Here is a 23,096-nt window from a genome sequence, read left to right as displayed (position 1 = left end):
TAAAATCTTTAAAAAAAATCACAATGAGATTTCAACTCTTACCTGTTAGAATAGCTGTTATCAAATGATGCAAAGTAACTAATGTTGGCAAGGATGTGGAGAAAAGGGAACCCATGTACTGTTGGTGTGAATGTATATTGGTTTAGCCACTAGGGAAATAGTATGAAGAGTCCTCACAAAATTAGAATTACCATATGATCCAACAATTCTACTGGATACTTATCCAAAGGAAATGGAAACACTAACTTGAAAAGTTAGTAACCTCATGTGCTTTGCAGCTTATTTATAATGGCCAAGTCATGGAAACAACCTAAGCGTCCATCAGCAGATGAATGGGTGAAGAAAGTTGTGTGTGTGTGTGTGTGTGTGTGTGTATGTGTGTGTGTGTAATGGAATATTACTTGGCCATAAAAACAGGAAATCCTGCCATTTTTAGCCACATGGGTGGGCCTGGAGGACATTACACTAAGTACAATAAGTCAGAGAAAGATAAATACTATTTTTGTCACTTACACATAGAATCAAAAAAAATTTTTTTAACTGATAACAGGTTCGGTGAATGTTGGGGCATTGGGTGGGAGATAGGAAAAGTGGGTGAAGGTGCTTAAAATGACATTAAAAAGTCCTGGGTATGTAATGCACAACATGGTGACTATCGTTAAGTATATTTCAAGATCACTAAGATATAGTATATATTAAAAGATGTCATCACTAGAAAAAAATTTTGTGACTGTGGTATGGATGTTAACCAGATGTATTATGATGATCGTTTTGCAGTGTGTATGTATAGTGATTCATGTTTTACCCTGAAGCTAATGTTAAATGTCAGTTATATCTCAGCTTTTAAAAAACAATATGATCAGGGTAGATTTCAGAAGATAAGATTTGAGCGAAGACTTGAAGGAGTTAGTGGATATTCGAGAGAAGAATGTTTTTGAGGAAACATCTGGACTTTAGAGCAAAGGCCCAAAAGTAGGAGTGTCCCTACCATGTTTGTGGAACAAGGAGGCTAGTGTGGCTAGAGTAAAATGAGCAAGAATGGGACTAATGAGAAGTCCAGGCAGTGGGCCTTGGAGAGTGTTGGAAGACTGTGTCTTTCATGCTGAGTGAAACTGGAGCAGAGGAATGACATGGTCTCATTGTAATGGATCGCTCTGATTGTGGAGCTGAGATGAGACCACCGTCAAGTGACGGCACCTCTTATAAGGCTTTTGCCATAGCAGTGAGTGAAGGTGGTAAGAAATTCTCAGATATAGTTTTTAGAAAATACTAATCAGAAGTTTTTAAATAAAAACTACTAAAAAAATTCTTTTCTAGATATAAATCTGTTTTAAAACAGTGGGAAAGTATATATGTAAAGTGTACCTTGAATGTACTTGAGGAGCTAAATATTCTTGTTTGTTTTCTCTTTTGTGTTTTTGGAGAAAATGTCAATGACCTTAGAGAACAACATCTTAGTGTTCCTTCAAAACAAAAGATTTATAAAACTAGCATTCAGGATAATTTTGTATAAAATTTGGTTTCTTAATACATTATCTCTATTTGTACAAGCTTTGCCGCAGGAAATCTACAGAGAGTTGTCCAAAGGTAAAATAACATTATTGCCATGCCACTCTTGTGACATTTATAGTAAATATGTATAATACTCATTTGCTTCACAAGATGGGAAGTTGAAGAATCGCTTGTTATGTTTAAAAGATACTGTGGTTACTCTGGGAGACAAGAGTACAAAATAAATGTCAGAATAATCTAATGCTAAAAACCATTTTATTTGGCAAACTATGTTTAAATCAAGCAGGACCACCTGGTGTTCTAGTGGAGTCTGTGATTTGCCCACATGGCTTTATTTTAAGAGCTGACACTTAAAGCCTTCCTCTTTCTCCTATTAATACATACTAATTTCTTCTAGGTTAAGATTTTGCTTCTGTTAAAATGAATATAGCCATAAGAATGGGTAACAGCAGTTATTTTAGTTCACTAGTACCCTGTGGAAATGTATTTACCAAAATTACTTATTACCAAAAAACCTGTGTAAGAATTGAGTGAGGATAAAAGTAGAAATTGAACAGCTGAGGCATGGGGATATTTGCTGGGATGTTCCAAAAATAGAAATTAAAGAAGTGCATAAATACATTTATCACAATTAGTGTCTGGTTAGTAGCATGTATAATTAAAATAAGCAAATATTTTAGCATAGATAACTAGGAAAACTCATGTATATCCTGGATATCAGGGGAAGCTTATGAATATATGCATAAAGTACAAAAGAAAGATGTTGAATCAAAAAGGGCATCTTTTTATTTCATTAAAAATAAGTACTAAAATTTTTTTAATGTTTAGGAATAACTTTTTAAATGACTTTCAACCTCTTATATGAGCAAGCTCCTTTGATAATGTCAATTTTCTGTCTTTAGAGATGTTGCTTTTGGATTTATCATCTGAATTTATTTTATATTCTTCGTATCTGGCAAGATTTTTGGTAGATTCAACATTCTTTAGGAAGAATCACATGGTAATATATTTCGGAGGCTGACTGTTCTGACCTCTTCTTTTTTCCTTCCTCAGAATGAACTCTCTGATACTCGTGCGAAGTTCCACGTACTTTTCCTTTTCTTTGTGTCCACAATGTTCTTCATCAGCGTCCTGTCACTTTTCAGCTACCACTGCTGGCTAGTCGGGAAAAACAGAACAACAATAGGTACGTAGGATAAGAGAAATCATAATTATTTAGGAAAATGACCATAACTGGCTATGAAATCATGAGGACATACATGATGAAGTAGTATAAAATAATTCTGTATTAAGGTTACCTGTAACTGAATAAGAACAGTAGGTACATAATAAATGTAGTTTCATTATTTTAAAGATTGAGGACCTGAGATTGGCATTTATACATATTTTCAGTAGTGCATTGTATATAAAAGAACTAATGGTATATATTTTATTTTTTTTAAGATTTATTTATTTATTTTAGAGACAGAGAGTGAGCATGAGCCTATAGTGGGGCGGGGATGGGGGGGAGGGCTAAAGGGAGAAGGAGAAGGAGAGAAGCAGACTCCCTGCTGAGCATGGAGCCCGACACAGGGCTGGCTCAATCTCAGGACCCCAAGATCACGACCTGAGCTTGAAACCAAGAGTCAGTCGCTGAACAGACTAAGCCACCCAGGAGCCTCTATAAGAATTTTAATAAATAAAAGCTATTTCCTACATTTACACAATGTCTTTTAAAAATAAACCTATAAAAGTAGACAGTCAATTTACATGTTATGTGAAGGTTCATTCCCAAAATGCAAAAGAAAAAAATTTAAATCCTTACTTACAGCTTATCTTTGTGTGTGTGTGTTTTTAAAGATTTTGTCTATTTATGAAAGAGGGAGAGGACACACACACATACACAAGCAGGGGGAGGCGCAGAGAGAGAGGGAGAGAGAACCTCAGTCTGACTCTGCACTAAGTGTGGAGCCCACCTGGCTCAGTCTCATGACCCTAAGATCATAACCTCACCTGAAATCAAGTGTCCAATGCTCAGCCAACTGAGTCATCCAGGTGCCCCTACAGCTTATCTTTTAGCTAAAACATGTGTTCTTTACTTTTTTCTCCACAGTTGATTTTCACACTGGCATGTTCCATGATTGAGGCTAAAGAGTAGTGTTTTTGACATGGTTAATCATCTTCATCTTTATGTCAATTGACAGTAAAACTTACATAACATATCACTAATATCAGCATTTATTTCCTTTTTTTGCTCATATTTTCAAAGTGAAATATAGGGGAAGAATTCAGTAAGCTATTAAAATAATTGGACAAACATTTCCTAAATAAGGGTGGTGTGGTATTGCTCAAACTAAGCTATTACCCTGTAAGCAGCCACTGTGCTGGAACTGAAATATTTAGGCATTGGCTAATGTACCAAGATACAAAATAGGGATTTGTCACATTGTTTCATAAGAAAGTCAAAGACTCCTTGATATCTAAAGCCAGTATGTCTGCCAGGGGAATTAGAGGCAGGTGGTTTATAATACAGAAAGATGACATTTGAGGGAGAGTTTTAGATATGTTTACATTTGGATTGATTTAATGTTGTGTCTTACTGAGTCATGTAAAGGTGTGATGGGCTCCAGGGTAAGGATTTCTAGTCCTTTCTTCCCCAGCTCACTCTCCATGTGGATCTCTCCTCCAGTTCATTCTGTCAAGCCTTCATCCCTCTTCTGTGTAAACTTTCTTGTATCTAGTAATTAGTTAATCCTCTTCACAGACTACCCTGCCATCTCCTTACCTTTAATCAGTGCTGATAATAAAAAGGAAGAAATGTCACATAGAAAAGTAGATTTCTTTTTTTTTTTTTAAGATTTTATTTATTTATGAGAGAGGCAGAGACTAGGCAGAGGGAGAAGCAGACTCCTCACAGGGAGCCCGACACGGGACTCGATCCCTGGTGGGGATCAGGCCCTGAGCTGAAGGCAAATGCTCAACCACTGAGCCACCCAGGCCCTAGATTTCTTTTCAAACCTTGATAAATCTGGTAACAGTGGGCCTATTTTCCTATCTGGCATCCTTCAGATGGAACTGAGTAGTAGCTTACTGCTTTAGATGGAAGGAAGCCTGAATGCTTTAATTTGCCATAGTTCCAAGCCTGCTTCATTTCCTCCCCAGCCCTATAGTTATGAGAGAGGAGGGCTTTGTGGGAAACCCATTGTTCTGTTTAAACAGTATTCTTAAAAAAAATAAAAAATAAAAATAAAAATAAATAAATAAATAAACAGTATCCTTCAGTTATTTTTGCCAGTGACTACATTAAGAAAGGCATTGTTTATACTGTGACCTAGTGCATGCACACATGTTTATAAAATTATATAAATAAGCAAAAATTTTACAAGACACCATTAATCTCTACTATGTGCGATGTACTCTAATATTTTCTGTTCTAGTCCATTAAAAAAGAAATGCTTTTCACACACACACAATAGGTATGAAAAACACCTATTAAGGTGTTTTATCCCATACTTTGAAAAAACTACCCTGGCACACCACTTCCTTTACAGCTCACCTTCCACACCCCTGGCCCTTGGCTAGTTTTCCACTGCTCCTTCCAGAGTTCTGTTCTATTCTTTGAGGTATCACCTCTACCCTTCTCTGTAACTGTCACCTACGTATCTTGAGACCATTTCCCCAATTTAAAGTCTCTGGGATGCGATCATTCCAAATAGGTAAGCCTGGTCCCTTTGATTCTCATGGCTAATTGTTCCCATAAACTAAACATTGAACCTTTTAATCTCTTAAAACTGAAGAGCCCCTAAAATTTCCAATTTGAACTTTCCATTGTCTGTCCACTCTTCATCCTTGCAGCTCTCCTTTGTTGTACTCCAGCTATATTTCCTCTTTTACACTGCTGGCATTCTCCCAAGCATTCCTTTCCCTTTTGGTCTCATTTCTCACCTTTTTGATTCTAGATCCTGTAACAGAAGACTTTACCAACTCTTGACAGCGCTCTCACACTATACCTGCCCTGGCTTTCTCCCGTAATTCAGTTGCTGAACAATGACCTGGATTAGTCTAGCTCTCCACTTTACCCACAAGTATGCTGGGGCTGTAGAAAGCTGTGGAAGGCAGTCTTACTCCCACAGTGATTGGTGCACCTACACATTTAAAGTCTCAGACCTCACTTGGGTCCTCTACTGTATTTGGCAGTCATGCCACCACCTCACTTGGGTCCTCTATTCTATTTGGCAGTCATGCCACCTGTTTCTGAAAAAATTAGAAGTTCTTATTTTCTCCCCTTTATAACCTCATACAGACATTTCTCCTTTCAAACTCATCATTGTGGGGATCCCTGGGTGGCGCAGCGGTTTAGCGCCTGCCTTTGGCCCAGGGCGCGATCCTGGAGACCCGGGATCGAATCCCACGTCGGGCTCCCGGTGCATGGAGCCTGCTTCTCCCTCTGCCTGTGTGTCTGCCTCTCTCTCTCTCTCTGTGACTATCATAAATAAATAAAAATTAAAAAAGAAAAACAAAAAACAAACTCATCATTGTCACTCTGCCTGTAACTTCTAAGGACAAATTTTTTTCTGGAATCTACGGTTAATCTTTAGAACTCTTCTAGAGGTTGTCCCATTCTTCTAGAATTTTCTTCCATAAATTTTTACTTTTCTGTATCATCAACCTTTCCCAATTTCTCTCTCCCTGGCTTCTTATTCTTAGCTTATAAAACATGCTAAAATGCATTGTATTTTTGAATTAAAAAAAAACCTTTTTCTTGTGAAATGTGTACTTTTCTCTAGCCCCCACTCTCACTTAACAGCCAAACTTGAAATAATGGTTTCTCATCACCATCTGCTTCTTTATCTGTCATTTGTTGTTCAAGATCATGCTCACATACCACCATCCCCATGACACATAAAACTCTATCAAAGTGCAGTTTTGTTAGATTTTGTGGGTTTGAGGGTTCTTTGCTAAGGATTTCACCTAATTTACCTTTGGATCTCAAACACCTGGTACTATACCATTCGGTACATAGAAAGAATTTCATAAGTAATAAATGAGTGAAGTTGCAGGAGATAGCATATCTTTTTAAAAGGTGAGATACATGGGACTCCTGGGTGGCTCAGCGGTTGGGCACCTGTCTTTGGTTCAGGTCGTGATCCTGGGATCTCAGGATCTGGGATCGAGTCCCACATCAGGCTTCCTGCATTAAGCCTGCTTCTCCCTCTGCCTATGTTTCTGCCTCTGTCTCTCACTCTGTATCTTTCATGAATAAATAAGTAAATCTTTAAAAAAAAAAATGGTGAGATACAGTGAACACACGTAGATTTTTAGTAATATAAGAATTTTTTTCAAATTTTCATTTTATAAAGCTGATGAAATAGGTGGTATTTTTTCCCAAATAAGTCTCAGAAACTTATCTTTTAATTATTACAATATCTTACTTATTTTAAATTATATTTATATAATTTTGATATCAAAGATTAAAGCAAGAAAATTGCTACTTTCCATCCTTGTATAATATTTAATTAGATTAACTTTTTTTTTATATATATATGTACATATAACAGAATCATTCCGCTCACCCACATTTTCATATGGACCTGATGGAAATGGTTTTTCTCTTGGATGCAGTAAAAATTGGAGACAAGTCTTTGGTGATGAAAAGAAATACTGGCTACTTCCAATATTTTCAAGGTAATTTATAAAATGCAGGTCTCAGAAGTTATAGAATCTGTGATAGTCTGTCTCTGGTTCAATGTCTTAGGACTTAGAGAACACAGTATATAGTGATATTCTTAGGAGTTTGAGAATGAAAACTCAGAACATCTTAATTATATAAAATATTTTATTGTTTGTGTTTTTTATTTAACTCCCCAAAGAGAGGTTGGGTATATATTTGAATGGAAAGGAGGAAGAAAAGATGATTCATAAAAATAACAATCACTCTTTTTCCTTGAAGATGAAAATATGTTGTTTGAAGTAGAGAATCATAAGAATTTATGTTTATTAGCTGTATCTTCAAAGATTCTGTCACAGGTTATGTATTCTGTTGTGTCTTAAAAGAAGACAACATGTAATGCAATTTTTAACTTCAAATTTAAATGAAAGTATATGCTTGAGATGATTCATAGTTTACTTTTCTCCCAGATTCCCAGCCTTCTTAGGCCACCTATATACCAAAGTCATTACAGAAACGAAAAAATAAAAAATAATTTAAAAATATTTGAGGGATCCCTGGGTGGCGCAGCGGTTTGGCGCCTGCCTTTGGCCCGGGGCGCGATCCTGGAGACCCGGGATCGAATCCCACGTCAGGCTCCCAATGCATGGAGCCTGCTTCTCCCTCTGCCTGTGTCTCTGCCTCTCTCTCTCTCTCTGTGTGACTATCATAAATAAATAAAAATTAAAAAAATAAAAATAAAAAAATAAAAATATTTGAAATTCAAATGATATATTTATAAATGTTGAGCTGTATTTCCTATATTTTTGTCTGAAAATAACTTTTTGCTTTCACTTTTGAAAGACATTTTTACTTGACATATAATTCTAGATATTACTTCACTGTCTTCTGGGTTACATTTTTTCTGACAAGAAGTTCACAGTCATTCTTTTTTAAGTGTATGTAATGTGTCTTTGTTTTCACTGGATGCTTTTAAGACATGCTTTTTAGCGCTAGTTTCATGCAGTTTGATTATGATGTGCTTTGGTATATAGTTTTCTTCATGTTTCTTTTACTTGGAATTAGCTGAGCTTCTTGGAATGGATTTTATAACTTTCACCAAGTTTGGAAAGTATTTTAACCATTATTTCTTTAAATACTTAAATTCTGTCATCTCCACCCTCCCCCCATTTACTGCAGGGACTCCAGTTACGTGTGTATTCGAACACAGCTCCCTGATACACTGGCCATTTTTTGTTCAGTCTTTTTTCTGTGTTTCATTTGATAGATCCTGTTGCTGTATCTTTAAGTGCATCAATCTCTCCTGTGTACTTTATCATCTCCTATAATATGAGGGTTTCCACTCTGACTAGATAGAGCACAGACTAGTATTTTTTAAGATTATTTTCTCTACACAGAGATTTCAATGTTTAGTGGTTTTGTTTTTTGTTTCCTCTTTCTCTTAAGCTGTTGTTCCATTAACTGCTGGCTTGCATTGTTTTTGATAAGAAATCAGCCTCTCTTTTGTCTTTATTCCACTCTTTATAAATTACTGTGTCTTTTTTTGCCCTTTGGCTACCTTTATTATTTTTGTTTATCTTTATCTCGATTTTAAGCAGTTTGATGATGTTCTTTGGTGTGGTTTCTTTGTGTTTATCCTCTCTGGGGTTCATTAGGCTTTTTGGATCTGTGAATTTATAATTTTTATTTTAGATATTTAAATAATTTTTATCATGTCTAACCATGCTCTCCCTCCACTGACTTTTTTGGGGCACTCTTAAATATACATATGTTAAATTGCTTGATTGTGACCCATAGGTCGTTGCCATTCTTTACTCCCCCAGGCCCCACCTTTTTTCTCTATCCGCTAAAGTTCGGATAGTCTCTATTGCTATGTCTGTAAGTTCACTGATCTTTTCCTCTATGATGTCTGCTCTGCTGTTAAGCTCATCCAGTGATTTTTTTATTTCAGATTATATATATATATATATATATATATATATATATATATATATATATTGACCTGAGCCAAAGGCAGATGCTCAACCACTGAGCCACTCAGGTGTCCCTCAGATATTACATTGTTTTTTATTGTTTAGCTCTAAAAGTTCAGTTTGGTGGTCCTTTTTTATATATATAAATCTTATATTTCTCTTCTTATATATACGTCTTTTTCCTGTTAATTCACAGACATATTTATAATCACTATTTTAAAATATTTGCTTCAGGATGCCTGAGTGGCTCCGTAGTTGAGCATCTACCTTCAGCTCAGGGTGTGATCCCAGGGTTCTGGGATCTAGTCCCACATTGGGCTTCCCACAGGGAGCCTACTTCTCTCTCTACCTCTGTCTCTGTCTCTGTCTCTCTCTCTCTCTGTGTGTCTCTCATGAATAAATAAATAAAATCTTTTTTAAAAATTAAATATTTGCTTCAAGTTTTCATAGTCATTTCTAGTTCTTTTCTGTTAACCATTTTTTTCTTAGTTGTGGATCACATTTTCCTGCTACTTTTCATGTTAGTAATTTTTGGGTTTTTTGTTTGTTTTTTTTATTTTTTTTCATGTTAGTAATTTTTTATTAGATGGATAGACATTTTGAATTCTGTATATTAAAGTTTGCTGTCTTCTTTGGCAGTTACTTGTGTTTTAGCTTGGTCCTTTTGAGGCTGTCTTAAACTTTGTTAGGCCACGTTTGGTGTTTATTCTAGGGAAGTTTAGCACTGCAGCAAAGGTGCGAGCCACTTGGAGTGTCTACAGAATCCAGATGTTCAGTAAGATTTCTCTAGTCTGGCTGGTCAGATTTAAATACCTTCTAGTGTGATAGGACCTCTGTGAATTATTCAACTTGTACTTCCCATTTGTTGTTTTCCTAGAATCATATGTGAAGCTTAGCATTCATCAAAACATTCCAGTAAAATGCAGTGCACTTTGCTGTAGCCCTTTCTTTGCATATCTCCCTCTTCCTCAGCTCTGTCCAGTAGACTCAAGCCACCTCAGCCTCTTGAAACACCCATCTCTGTCACCTCAATTCAATGAGATTACTTCATTCTACTTTTTTTCCCCTAGTGGTGCTCAGGTCCTAGCAGAAAGCTGGGAGTCACTTGGTTGGTTTCTCTTTTTTCAGAGACCACAGTTCTGTGTTGCCTGTTTGGAAAACAGTCTTTGTATATGCTGTTCGGTTTTCTGGTTGTTCATGACAAAATGTCACATTTACCAATTAATCCATCTTGGCTGGAAATGAAAGTCCCTTTTTACATAATTTTGGTACTTTTAAAATGTGAAATTAAGATATGTCTGTACTTTTTGTTAGATTGTAAACTTTTTTTTAAGATTTTATTTATTCATGAGAGACACAGAGAGAGAGAGGCAGAGACACAGGCAGAAGAGAAAAAAAAAAAAAAAGACACAGGCAGAGGGAGAAGCAGGCTCCATGCAGAGAGCCCAATGTGGGACCAGATCCTGGAACCCCAGTATCACACTCTGAGCCAAAGGCAGACACAACCACTGAGCCACCCAGGCATCCCTAGATTGTAAACTTCTTGAGGGCAAAGATTTTCTTCTGTTTTGTTCACTGTTATATCCCTAGTCCTGATAATATTACCCAGGGCGTCATGGGCATTTAATAAATATTTGTCAAATGAATAAATATTTGGAACTTAACATCTTGAATTTCAGTCTGAGCCTCTATGATGTCTTAAATTATTCTGATGAGCAGGTCAGTTACCCAGATATTTGATTACCTATGTTTGAGGTATCATAATCTTAATAGGCATCATAATCTTAATAAGCATTATAATCTTAATTACCCAAATATTTAAATAGCCAGCTTCCCAGATATTTGAATACCTATGTTTGAGGTATCATAATCTCTATCATAATCATAATCTATTATAGGCATATATTTTTTTAAGATTTTTATTTATTCATTTGAGAGAGAGAAAGGAGAGAGTAAGCAAGAGAGAGCTCAAGCAGAGGGAATGGCAGAAGGAAGGAGAAGCAGGCTCCCCACTGAACAGAGAGCCAGATGTGGGAATGCGTCCAAGGACCCTGGGATCATGACCAAAACCAAAGGCAGATGCTTAACTGACTGAGCCACCAGGCACCTCACGCATTATAATCTTTATAGTCTTAATTGATATTGTTGATTAGATATTGATTGGATATTGTCTTAAAATATACATAAATTATGAGAAGAAGGCTTATCTCTTCAATGAGGCTACTAACTCTCTAAATTAGAAAGTTTTAAGAATTATTTTCTGAAATGACAAGTTATAATAATTTCTTTATACTATGCTTTTGAAGAATGGTTGTTAAATTTGACCACCTTAATTTAAGTTAATACAATTTAAATTATTACTGATATTTTTCATTATGCAGCTTGGGTGATGGTTGCAGTTTTCCAACTCGCCTTGTGGGGATGGATCCAGAACAAGCTTCTGTTACAAATCAGAATGAATATGCCAGAAGGTGTGCTTCTGTCATTAAGGTTTTCATTATTCATTATAAAGCAAACTGTGTGTGTGCATGTCATACATATGTATCTGATAAATACAAGTAATAATTTGTAAGTCAACATAGATAGGGAAAGAGAAATTCTATGTAATTTTTTTTTAACTGAGACCTAATGTGTATGTACTTAATATGTTTAGGATAACCATACTTTCTATCATCCACCCAGAACACTGAAGAGTAAGAAAGAGAATGCTTACTATTAATAGTTGAACCAGGACAATCACATATACCTGGAAATGTCTGGGCAAACCAGGAAACATGGCTACCCTAACTCTGCTACATCTTTCTAGAAAACAAAACGTTCTTTCAAGATTTGATCCTTGGTTTATATCAGCTACGTTTTTTTCAAAGAACTTAGTCATAGTATCCACTATTATATTTTGATAAACAGATTTAAACTTCAGTGTAGAGATAATATTAATGAGGATTTCAGAAATACAAATGTAAAAATCCCTCTTAGAAGATTTTTCTTTAAAAAAAAAAAGATTTTTTTTAGCATTTGTGTGGCAAGCAAACTGATTCATAAATTCAAAGAAAAACAGTTCATTTTAAATGAAATATTAAAGAAGAGATATTTCTGTCAAAGTAAAATAGTTGAAATTTTTATAAGACAGAAATAAATTGTGGAGAAGGAGGGATTATAAATTCCAAGCCAGCCTATTAATACAATATAGACCTTCAAACCTCCAGTCTTAGGACCTTAGAACTCTAACATTTATTGTGAGTCCAAACAAGTCCCTAAAACTGGGTGAGACTGAGCTTCCACCTCTATAAAATGAGGATAACCATATGTACCTCCAAGGGTTATTGTGAAGGTTGACATCATATGTATAAAGCACCTAGCACAGTGTCTGGCCCATAGTAAGTACATAAGAACTACTAGTTCCCTTTTCCTTCTGTTCCTCCATTCCCTCCCTCCCTGGATCTCTTAGCAAGAAAAGTAAGTCTACGCTAAATCACTAAATCATTTTTTCCCCTTAGATCTAAACTGCAGAGGTAGAAAGCAGAAAACTTGGGAAATGACAGGTAATTTTTTTGTCCTGGCCACAGACATAGATCCTCACCTTGTGCTACTACCTTATGGCTTTTGATTAACACATTTTAAAAGTTTCACACCAGCCTCTGAAGCTTTTTCCTTTTGTCTAATTGTTTTCATTGGCACTGTTGGAATATAGATTTTGGGTCTAAGAGCCATTCAGTTGGGGGCCGGGGTATATTTTTCTTTTGAAGATAGGGTTTTTTTAGAGTGCTGAGATCTCATGAGTTGCCCTCACATATTTAGGAGAAGGAATACTAATTTGCTGCTTATTAATAAAGTGTCCTTAATTGAGCATTAAACTATTTACTAAATTACCTCTTCCTCTTTTCAGTATTGGCTCAAATCAACCCTTTCCCATCAAACCGCTTAGTGAATCAAAAAACCGATTATTGGACAGTGAATCTCAGTGGATAGAGAATGGATCTGAAGAAAGCACTGTCAGATCAGGTAATACTTGTCATTTAAAAACAGTGCTTTTCCTGGTTAAAATGAAGATCAAACAGATTTAACAAATGTGGAAAAATTAAAACAACATGGTATTTTATACTAAGCTATGTGAGACTTTTTAATAAAATATCTTATAAATGGGGCATCGGTGATTATTGGTAGCTTTTATAGAGTAAGTGTAGTGGCTACTGCTGTGTTTTGTTCTGTTTACAGGTGGGATTTTCTTTTGTTACCCAGGCGCATATTTCTTTACCTCCAATGTAGAACATTCTTTTGGCCTTCACTATTCGGAATAACATTTAAACAAGGTTATTTTCTTAGGGTCTTAACTTTGCTTATTTGAAAATAATTTTTGAAACGCTTTGTAGTCAAAAATAAATAAGAATTAAAAATTTTAAAAAATAAGAAATGCATTGTAGTCATTGCTGCCTTAGTATAAAAAGAATAAACTGAATATATTATAACCTTTTCTTGATAACTCAATCATTTCCTGAATTATAGATGCATCATAGAACAGTTGGTAAGACAGAAGTGGTTTTTCAAACCAGATTGGGTTTTTATTTTATTTTTATTTTTTATTTATTTTTTAAAAATATTTTATTTTATTTATTCATGAGAGACACAAAGAGAGAGAGAGAGGCAGAGACACAGGCAGAGGGAGAAGCAGGCTCCAGGCAGGGAGCCCAATGTGGGACTCAATCCCGAGTCTCCAGGATCATGCCCAGGGCTGCAGGCAGGCACTAAACCGCTGAGCCACCCAGGCTGCCCCAGATTGGGTTTTTAACAAAGCTTGGCCACTTAATAGGCATTACAATCTAAAATATATGTGTGGCGTTTTTCATCAGCACTAATAATAACATTGTCATCATCTTGCACTGTGGGAAAATGGTTTGGAGGAAATACCCTAAAACTTGAAAACTGTCAGAATTTCTGATTGTTTTTTCTTTTTGGCTTTTAGCAGCACTTAAGTTATTCTCTTGAATTAGTATCATTAGAATCTTCATTAGGACCATTAGACCCCATATAGGTCGAGGGAAAAATTCCTTTCATGGGCTTTGTAATTATTGCTGAACATCTTTAAAAGCCAATGGACATTTTTACAAATATAAGCGTAAAACCAGATTTTTTAGCTCTTAGTGCTGATTGACTTCTGGGTTCTCAAAGAGGATAAATGGTTGACACCGTAAGTCTATTTAATGCTTACATAAGAGTTGCTTTTACTGTAATCATCAATTTTACCATTTAGCCGGAAACATAATACTTCTTTTTTTTGTCCTGTCATATATAATTATGTGCTTACAGGGACAAATAACCATGTTACAGTGGCAATAGAAAATTGAGTACCACTTGTTCATAACTAATCATTTGAATAAGAACAAGGTAAGACAGTATAAAGGTAATTTCCTTGAACAAATGCAGTTATTTGCATGTTTGTACTCTCCAACAATTTGCAAGTCAATTTTTTTTAACTCTTTTAATTATATCAGCAAAATTAGGTCAGAAGAGATAGGTAGTTCAGAAGCTATTGGATGGTAACAGCTGCTTAAATCCCATTTTTCTTACCACTCCTAGTGCAATCTTTGTAAATATGTATGGTTAGATTAATTAAGAAACTAAAAACTGGTGTGGATTGATATGTGAACAACTAATCTTTTCAGTAAACAGTGTCTTGCTAGCTGTTTAAGAAAGAATGACTAATTAGGCTGCAAAAAAGACTGAAGAAGTTCACTGATGTGACTTAGTTGGAAAAGACAGAACAAAAGAGCAGTTTACCGTAGCCAACCACTCTGATCAGCTGCTATATGGCTAGCTCTGAGATAATACCCAGAGGAAATTAATTTAAATAGCAATCAAGGACATTCCAGACAGATTAAACATAAACGTAGTACCAGCAGTGAGAGTAATGTAACTAAGTTGAACTGTGGAGATGAAGTGAACTCTGTCTCTCCTGATGCTTTAGAACAAAAACTGCTAAAGAGCTAGCTCCGTGACTCAGCAACATATTAGGCAGATTGTTTTGAAGACAATTAGGAGATTGTTTTGAAGTCTTCCTAATAATGTATATTGCTTATCTTTTGTTACATAACAAATTACCACAAACTTAGCAATTCAAGACAACATCCCTTTATTATCTCAGTTTCTCTGTGTCAAGAATTCATTTTTTTCAGAGTTCTCTAGCATCTCAATTAGGGGAACGTCTGCTTCCTTGCTCAGCATTTTTCATTAGCATTCAGTTCCGTGTAAAAAACCCAAAGCCTGTGTTGGAAGCCAGAGCCTAAGTCCTAGACAGGATCAGAACAGAGGCTCTCAGTCGGGGTTGTGTGAGGCTGGACTCCGAAGATGATTGGTGATTGTATCATATGATCATGTCAACCAAAACTGTGGTTGTGGGATAGCCCCACTCTAGGATTCTTAACGTGGGTGGAATAATGTATAATGCTATGCTTGTTGAAAGTCCTCAACAACCTATAAATAATGTTGCTGTGGGTAATTCCCCATATCCTGTCGCAGTCTTAGGAAGGAGTAGGCAAGATGTCTCCTTAGATTACATCCAAGTTAACAGTTAAAGGAGAACTGTAAGAATCTACATCTTTTCAAACGCTCTCTTGATTGCTTCAGAAGAAGAAAGTCAGCAGTGTCACTTATTTACTGTTCATAAAAATCTTTGTTATTACAATATTAGTACTATTAAAATATTTATTTCCTATCTTATTTTAGCAGCTTTATACCTTTGCCCACAAAACCATTTAATAAATCTTGTTCTTCGAAATATAAAATCAGGTTTTAACCAATAACTCAATTGTTTCTGGTTTTGTAGGTGTATAAAAACATATTATGGACTGATATTTTCAGTTTTATTTGGAAGAAAATGATCAGTGGAATGAAATAATTGAAATATAACAGAAGATATATTTTTTAAAGAAGGAAGCCTTTGTGCAGATCGCCAGATCCACAGGAGCACTACTCCAGAGCAGGAAGATGCCTTAATCCTAAATATACCCATTTGTGCTACATCAACTTACTGCTACAAAAGTGACTTCATTTTACTTTGGAAATAACACTTTTGCTGTTATGAGATGCTACAGTATGAGCTATCAAGTCACATGTTAACATGGCATATGTATTTTTTTGACATTAGAGTTGTTTCTTAGTATCCATATAAATTTTCACTCCAGAAACAAGCTGAAAAGTTGTCTTATGTGAAGTACATGTAGGGCGGTATGGTGGCTGAAGGTGAATAATAATATCCATCTACTTTTGCTTGTACTGTATAAGGAAAAGGAAATAACTTTTTTTTAATTGGGTGTTTGCTAACTTATAATTACTGTTTTATACTTTTCAACATTTATAATAAAGTTTTTTATTGTTAACTATAAAATAACACTCAGAAGGATTCAGATATCTAAATATAATTATTTAAAGCATGGAGAACATTTGTATAATTCATTGATGGCTTAGTTCTAAGCATTAATACAACCATGTGATGTAGTGTTGTGCCCAAGGCTTAAAGGAAGCTTGGCAGTATAGGAAATATTTTTGGTTCCCTCTACTTTTAAATTACTTTTTTATTGAACTTTCATGGGTATTTTTATGGGCAAGGAGACAAAATAGAAATATTGGACACAGTAAGAATAGTGGCAGTGGCTAGAAGAAAAGTAAAGAGGAATATAGGCAGGTATTGTAAGCTGTTAAAAATTATTTCTAGGGATGCCTGGGTGGCTCAGCGGTTGGGCGTCTGCTTTCAGCTCAGGGCGTGATCTGGAGTACCAGGATTGAGTCTTACATCAGGCTCCCTGCATGGAGCCTGCTTCTCCCTCTGCCTCTGTCTCTGCCTCTCTCTCTCTCTCTGTCTCTCATGAATAGATAAAGTCTTAAAAAAATTATTTCTAGTCCTAAGGTATTTAGAATGCCACATCCTTTGTTTTTCAAATGTCAGTTTAGGTGATTACTGGAAATTACTTTGAAATGTTTTACAGCATTCCTATAACAGCTTAAACAGTGACTTAAAAGGCAATTTGAACAAGAGTAAAACTGCCTAGTGTAATTTCTGCTTTCTGGAAAGAAATTCTAACTGAAGTATCCAGTCTGTGAGCAGTGAATTCCACTCTTACTTGCAGAATTTTAAATCCGACTTCCTAAATAGCAGCCCCTGTCTGCCTGGTGGACCTGCATCTCCCTTTTCCTCTTGAAATGCAATCTAAGCAACAGAAATTGTAGCATTAATTCTGAGGGAAAATACTGTATCCTGTAAAGAAGAAACAAGGTAGAAATGTTATTCCTTACTTACTTTGTTTAGTCAAATATACACACAGAGATCAAAATAATTGATTGCTTCCTGTATTGGGTGGAGAGAAATCTTAACCCACATCTGTAAATATCAACTGATACAGTTTCCCTGTCTGTAAATGGAATTGGGGAGAAAGGGGTGTTATGCATGAGTTGGACTGGATGACCTCTCACATTCTTTGATTCCTGATTTTGCAAAAGTAACCTTACATTTCATTCATCAAACAAATATTCTGTGTGCCAAACATATGCTAGGGATAGCTCTGTCATTTCCTAATGTAGCATAAATTTTATAATCAACTATTCCAGATACCTTAGTGGATTTGTCTAATTATGTTGGCTATACTAATATTAGATTTTAAAAGGATGTAATGTTTTTTTTCCCTTGAACCAAAGGAATGAGTTAGCTTTGAAAATACAGTTTGGAATACTATTATAATGATTCTTGTACCTTTATTTCAACTTTGTTGTCCTAATAATCTTGACTCTAGAAAACTTCTAAGTATGAGAGCTAAGCGATAACAAAACATCACTTCATTTTGGCATTTTGTGTATTATAAGGAAATTGTGAATGTTTAAACCTACTTAACTACTTTCAGAATTATTCTGGTACTTTTTGTGAGTATTTCTACATGTAGATCAAAGGATTTGCATGCACCTGATTAACAGTTGAGGAAACAAGAATTTCCCCTTTAACCTATCCAGGCACTTTTGTGGTGGTATATCTTTCTCTTTTAGATTGTATTTCACATCATCTTTAATAGCATAGCAAACACCTTTCCAGAAATTTTCACTTAAAGCTTCTTGCTTTAGTTACCTTTGCTTTAGTTTATGGCCAACATTTTCCCAAACGCTAAATATTTGGCTGTTTTTTTCATACATATTAATGGTCGTTCAGCAAGGGCCTACACGCAGCATGGGAGTCAGGACAAGGCTGCCTCTTTGGTATTTCAACTGGTATTGACTAGTTCTGTCAGCTCTTTGCAAGGGAAAAGGTCAAATGAAGGCCTTCAAAATGTACTAGTACATCTTTGGTCCATCAAATACTTTGAATAGTTGTGGTATGATATGTAAGGAAAATAAAGTTGAATTTCAGGTCTTGCCATTGCCATTAAAGACAAATTCCACAAAGTCATGGTTTTACCTGGGTACAGATTTACTTGAATATTCAGTACCTGAGGCATCTGACCAGTGTAACTATGCCAAACCAAAGAGCAGCTGCAGTACAATAGTTATTAAACACGAACACGTTTACAGAGTTTAGTTCCATCTTTATGTGTGGATGATTTTTTAAAACCTTTTTACATATTGAATGGTTTTGATCCAATGTGTCATAAGTGAATTTAACTGTGTAAGGTTAGGTTAAATCAAATATGCAATGTTTACTTGAATTTATTTCTTTTAGAAAGATTCTGACTATGTTTACAGGATTGTTCAAATTAAAGATTATCAGACACATGAGATGTCCATTCAATAATCTTTAAAGCAAATGTATATTAAGGGCTTAGTGTTAGGATCTGTATATTTGGGGCACTGAATAGACAGTGACTTACAAATATGTTTTGCTTACATTTTGTTCTAGGACTAGCTCTGCTATCAATGGAAAGTATTTTTAAAATAATCTGTTACTAAGAAATTAATCATATTTTTGCATTTCAGCCAAAATAAAGATCATATCTAATAATTTGTAAGATATAATATGTAAGCCTGAAATCCATGTGTGTTTCATATGATCTGAACTGTATTTTCCAATCTAAATTAAAAATGCAATATAGATTCAGAAAGGTCCATATTTTTCTAATGACATCATTTTATATTTTGTTGGGTTGCATAAAGAAGCAAGGAATTGTATTTGTATTAAAAGATTAAGAAAGCTATTAGTCAAGTTTATTATATTTGTACATGATTGCAGATGAGGCTATACCCATTTCAAAGAAAAGATGGACACTATTTTCAAGTAATCTTTAATATGTTTTTATAGACACAAATTTGAAATACAGTTTACTTTGGTTGTCTTTACTTATCAAGTACTGTAAGTCTTGTATTTGTTTCTCATAAGTGTAATCCTGGACCATGACTTCATGTTAAGTCTTTGCTTTGTCTTTTGGTTGGCCTAACCTACATTAACATGAAGGCTGAACATTTTAAAGCTTTTTTTTCAAAAGTCATAATAATGATTTACTTTATTAATAAACAAAATAAAGTCCTGAAAGAACATTTTGGTGGTGGTGGTGGTGTTGTTATAAAGTGGTATTTACCAAATGAGAGAATAACTATTATTTTGGTCATCCTGAAAATTTGGTAAAATAGTGTTTAGAGAATTAGCAAATAATTTGGGATAATGACATCTAAGACAGGTACTATTTGAGTGCAGCGGTATTTTAATTTACATAGGCCAGAGGTATAGATTGCTTTATTCAAAGGTTTTAAATTTGCTTTTACTGAACATAAGTTGATTTTCAATTCAAAAGTCACTTTAAGGTTGTATGAACCTTTGAAACACTGTAAGAGTTGTTGAACTATGGCTCTTAAAATGCTGAATGAGTTTTATTTTGTGCAGAATTCTTTTCAACATTTGTGTTCTCATTGCCTTCCGAATCAACAAAGTTTTGATATATTTGAGGCTGCTCAATGAAACAGGAAGGCTCTGAGAGCTATGATTCCCAGTCTTTAGACTAGCAAAATTTCAGAACCTTCACAGGAACCAGTAGGGGCCAGTAGAGATAAAGCAACCTTTATGTTTGTTTTTTGGAGAATAGAGGGTAATTTAAAGTACTGTGTTTGGGGTAGGAAGGAGGACAGACTACTACATCACATTGGCTTTACTTTTCTCACTTCTTAATAAGCCAACTTTTTAGAACCATTCTGGAAAAGTTGAGTGATGTTGGCCTCTTTTACCTATTTTATGCTCATGCACCCCAGAATCTAGAGACATGAGAATTAACATTTAGTTTTTCCTGAGTAACAGGTTTTTATGGATATTTTAACCATCCTATGAAGTTAACTTCATTTTCTTTAACCTCTCTATATCAGTGCCTTCCATCTGATAAAGAGGATTTAAGTGCTGTTTCCACTCCTTAATTTACCACCTATTCTTCAAGCAAGAATATCACCTCTCAGTCCATTCTCCAGTAAGTTAATTCTTTTCATGTAGGATTTTCAATCCAGTAGCATGCTTTCTTCACACTTCCCCATGACCTCCAAACCAAGTTACTTCTCTGTGTTGCCCAAAGTACCATACATTGTTCTATTACTAATTTAATTTAGCCATATATTGGTCATATGTACTTTCAGGTCAACTCACTAGGTTATAAATTTTTGAGGATTTTTTTTTGTACTAACTATCCATAAAATGAACATTGAAGTTCAAAAAAGAATTGTAAGGAATTTCATGTTCATTAATCTGTGATGTCCCAAGTTCTCAAAGAAAAGTGAGCATGACAGCCTATAAAATTATCTCAAATTTGAAAAATATTCGTTAAAAAATCATTCACACATTTCATTGAGAATATAAATTTACAGTGCAGCATCATTGGAGAGCAGTTTGGCAGTATCAAGTCTTCAAATGCCTGTATTCTCTGACCTATCAGTTTTACTTTGGGGAATTTTATGGATTTACTTCTGCATTATGAACAGTACCTAAGGATATTATTTGCAGAGCTGTTTGAAACGACAAAAGACTGCAAACAGCATGTCCCACCGCCATCTATGGTGACAGACACGAGAGTATCTGAAAGGATACACAATGAACTATTACTCGGGTTGCCTCCAGAGGAAATGAGGCATCAGCCATAGATTACATCTCACTCTCTGCCCTTTCATACTATTTTATTTTTATATTATGTGTGGATGTTACTTTTAAAAAAGTAAAATGGGTTAGACATTCTATAGATCAGTGAGGAAGAAATAGGTTGTTTGATATATAATGCTGGACCAACATGCTAGCCATCTGGGGAAAAATGAAGTTGCTCTATCCTTCACATCTTATATCAGAACAAATCCACTTGGTCCATGAACTTGATTAGACATTAGAAAATGAAAACATACTGCAGAAAAAACATGGGTAACATTTTATAATGGGCTAGGAAAGGTATTTCTAAGTGGACACAACACTGGTAGTGATGAAGGAAAACAGGTATGAGTACATGGGAACCTAAGAGGAAAACTAGCACTGATAGGAAAAAAATGGAACTAGAACAAATTCACAAAAGAAATAAGGATCAATAATAGCATCTAGAAAGATGCTTGGCTTCCTTAAAGAAACACCAGTGAGATTATTTTTGCCTCAGATACGCAATAGCCAGTGTTGCTGAGGTTACAGGCAAAGTAGCATTTTGGTGGGAATATAAAATGGCATAATTTCACTAAAAAAGTAATTTGGCAATCTGTGTCTAAGTTTCACTGTGCATAATCTTGGTACTGGCCACTCTACTCTTAGAGATACACCCATAAGGCTGATTGCTTGAGAAAGCAGTAAGGACATGAGGAAAAGCAGTACATGTTCATTTATAGGGAGGCAGCTAAATTATGTTACTCTTTTCCAGAGACTGCAACGAAGCCATTTACGGAAGGTCTTGTATAGCCATATACATAAAAACTGAAGTATCTCCATGGGGAAGATCTCGAAGACATTAAATGAAATGATCAACTTGCAGAGCTCTACATATATAGTCCGATCCCACCTAGAGCTTCCAGAGTGCCTTTGAGTACTGTGCCTGTGTGCTCGAACTCAGCCTATTCATTTAGCACCTGCTCCTGAGGATGGGTGAGTGCTGGGACCAGAGGGAGTGCAGAGCCACAGGCCTCCCTGCCCTCCAGGGCTGACTTGGGTGGAGTGGCAGCTGCCCCTCGCCTTCTGGCTGCTGGGGGAATATGCTCACCAGGACCTCTGCACTGAGATGGGAAGGAACGCTCCGGTCCTGAACCGGCCAGGGCCCAGGCAGGCAGAGCCAGAGCCCAAGACATCAGCGGGCCTCTGGGCATTCTCGGTACAGGCAATGAAATGCCAGCTTATGATGTGCCTTGTGGCCGCCCGGAAGTGACGACCATCTGTTTGGAAGATTTCCCAACTATCACCCCGTGCACAGCGTGTGCACGAGCTGCTGTAAGCCTTGCTCTCAGCCTTTTAAAATAAAACTTGAAGCCCATGTTTACATGTTTACATGTTTATGACATGTAGCCTTTGTAGATGCGGAGAAGCTGTCCACATCTAAAAGTATAGTTAGAGAAATAACTTGTGATCTTTTTGTTTAAATTCACTCAAGAGGCACATCATCTGGAAATGACCTTTGGAAATGCAATCTCTACGTCCGGTTTTAGATTCAGGTCCTTCTCTGTGTCCAGAGTTGGAAGACAGAAGTGGGGAAGGACTTCCATAGGATGTCTGTGTTAGAGCCATTTTCAGTATGTGGCCTATCAGCACTCCCAGACATAGTGTGTATAGTGATTAAACTTCAGTCCTTAGTTAAAGTATGTAGCTTTTCTAGATGTTTAGATGTGCTCATCGTACTTAACAGTAGATAGAGGGTTGATATTTCGCTATTCTTAGACTGTCTAATAGAAACATTGAACCACTTTGAAAAATAACTTATACTTTTCACTAAGTAAATGGAGGACAGTGAGAAGGGAATCATGCATATTTCCTGTAATGCTGTATATGTGGTGTATATACTAGA

At 35.8% G+C, this 23,096-nt stretch overlaps 1 protein-coding gene across 8 annotated transcripts in view; it reads left to right on the top strand.

The window, feature by feature from the left end:
- Positions 1-19,638, top strand: part of ZDHHC20 (zinc finger DHHC-type palmitoyltransferase 20) — a 73,798-nt gene extending 54,160 nt beyond the window's left edge. For 2 of the 8 annotated variants that reach the window (XM_041766253.1, XM_041766251.1), the window contains 6 exons: positions 2,566-2,698; positions 7,050-7,176; positions 11,514-11,603; positions 13,019-13,134; positions 14,437-14,514; positions 15,953-19,638. In XM_041766253.1, the coding sequence (XP_041622187.1) occupies positions 2,566-2,698; positions 7,050-7,176; positions 11,514-11,603; positions 13,019-13,134; positions 14,437-14,474 (504 nt within the window). In that variant the 3' untranslated portion in view covers positions 14,475-14,514; positions 15,953-19,638. Of the gene's footprint in view, positions 1-2,565; positions 2,699-7,049; positions 7,177-11,513; positions 11,604-12,629; positions 12,675-13,018; positions 13,135-14,436; positions 14,515-15,952 lie in introns of those variants that run through there. The other 6 variants (XR_005989405.1, XR_005989406.1, XM_041766256.1 and 3 more) reach the window with 6 other exon arrangements.
- Positions 19,639-23,096: the final 3,458 nt, after the last annotated feature.

This window comes from Vulpes lagopus, chromosome 8 (genome assembly GCF_018345385.1).
Source record: "Vulpes lagopus strain Blue_001 chromosome 8, ASM1834538v1, whole genome shotgun sequence".
NCBI lineage: Eukaryota > Metazoa > Chordata > Mammalia > Carnivora > Canidae > Vulpes > Vulpes lagopus.
The sequence above is the reverse complement of the archived record's forward strand: the minus strand, read 5'-3'. Positions and strand labels throughout refer to the sequence as shown.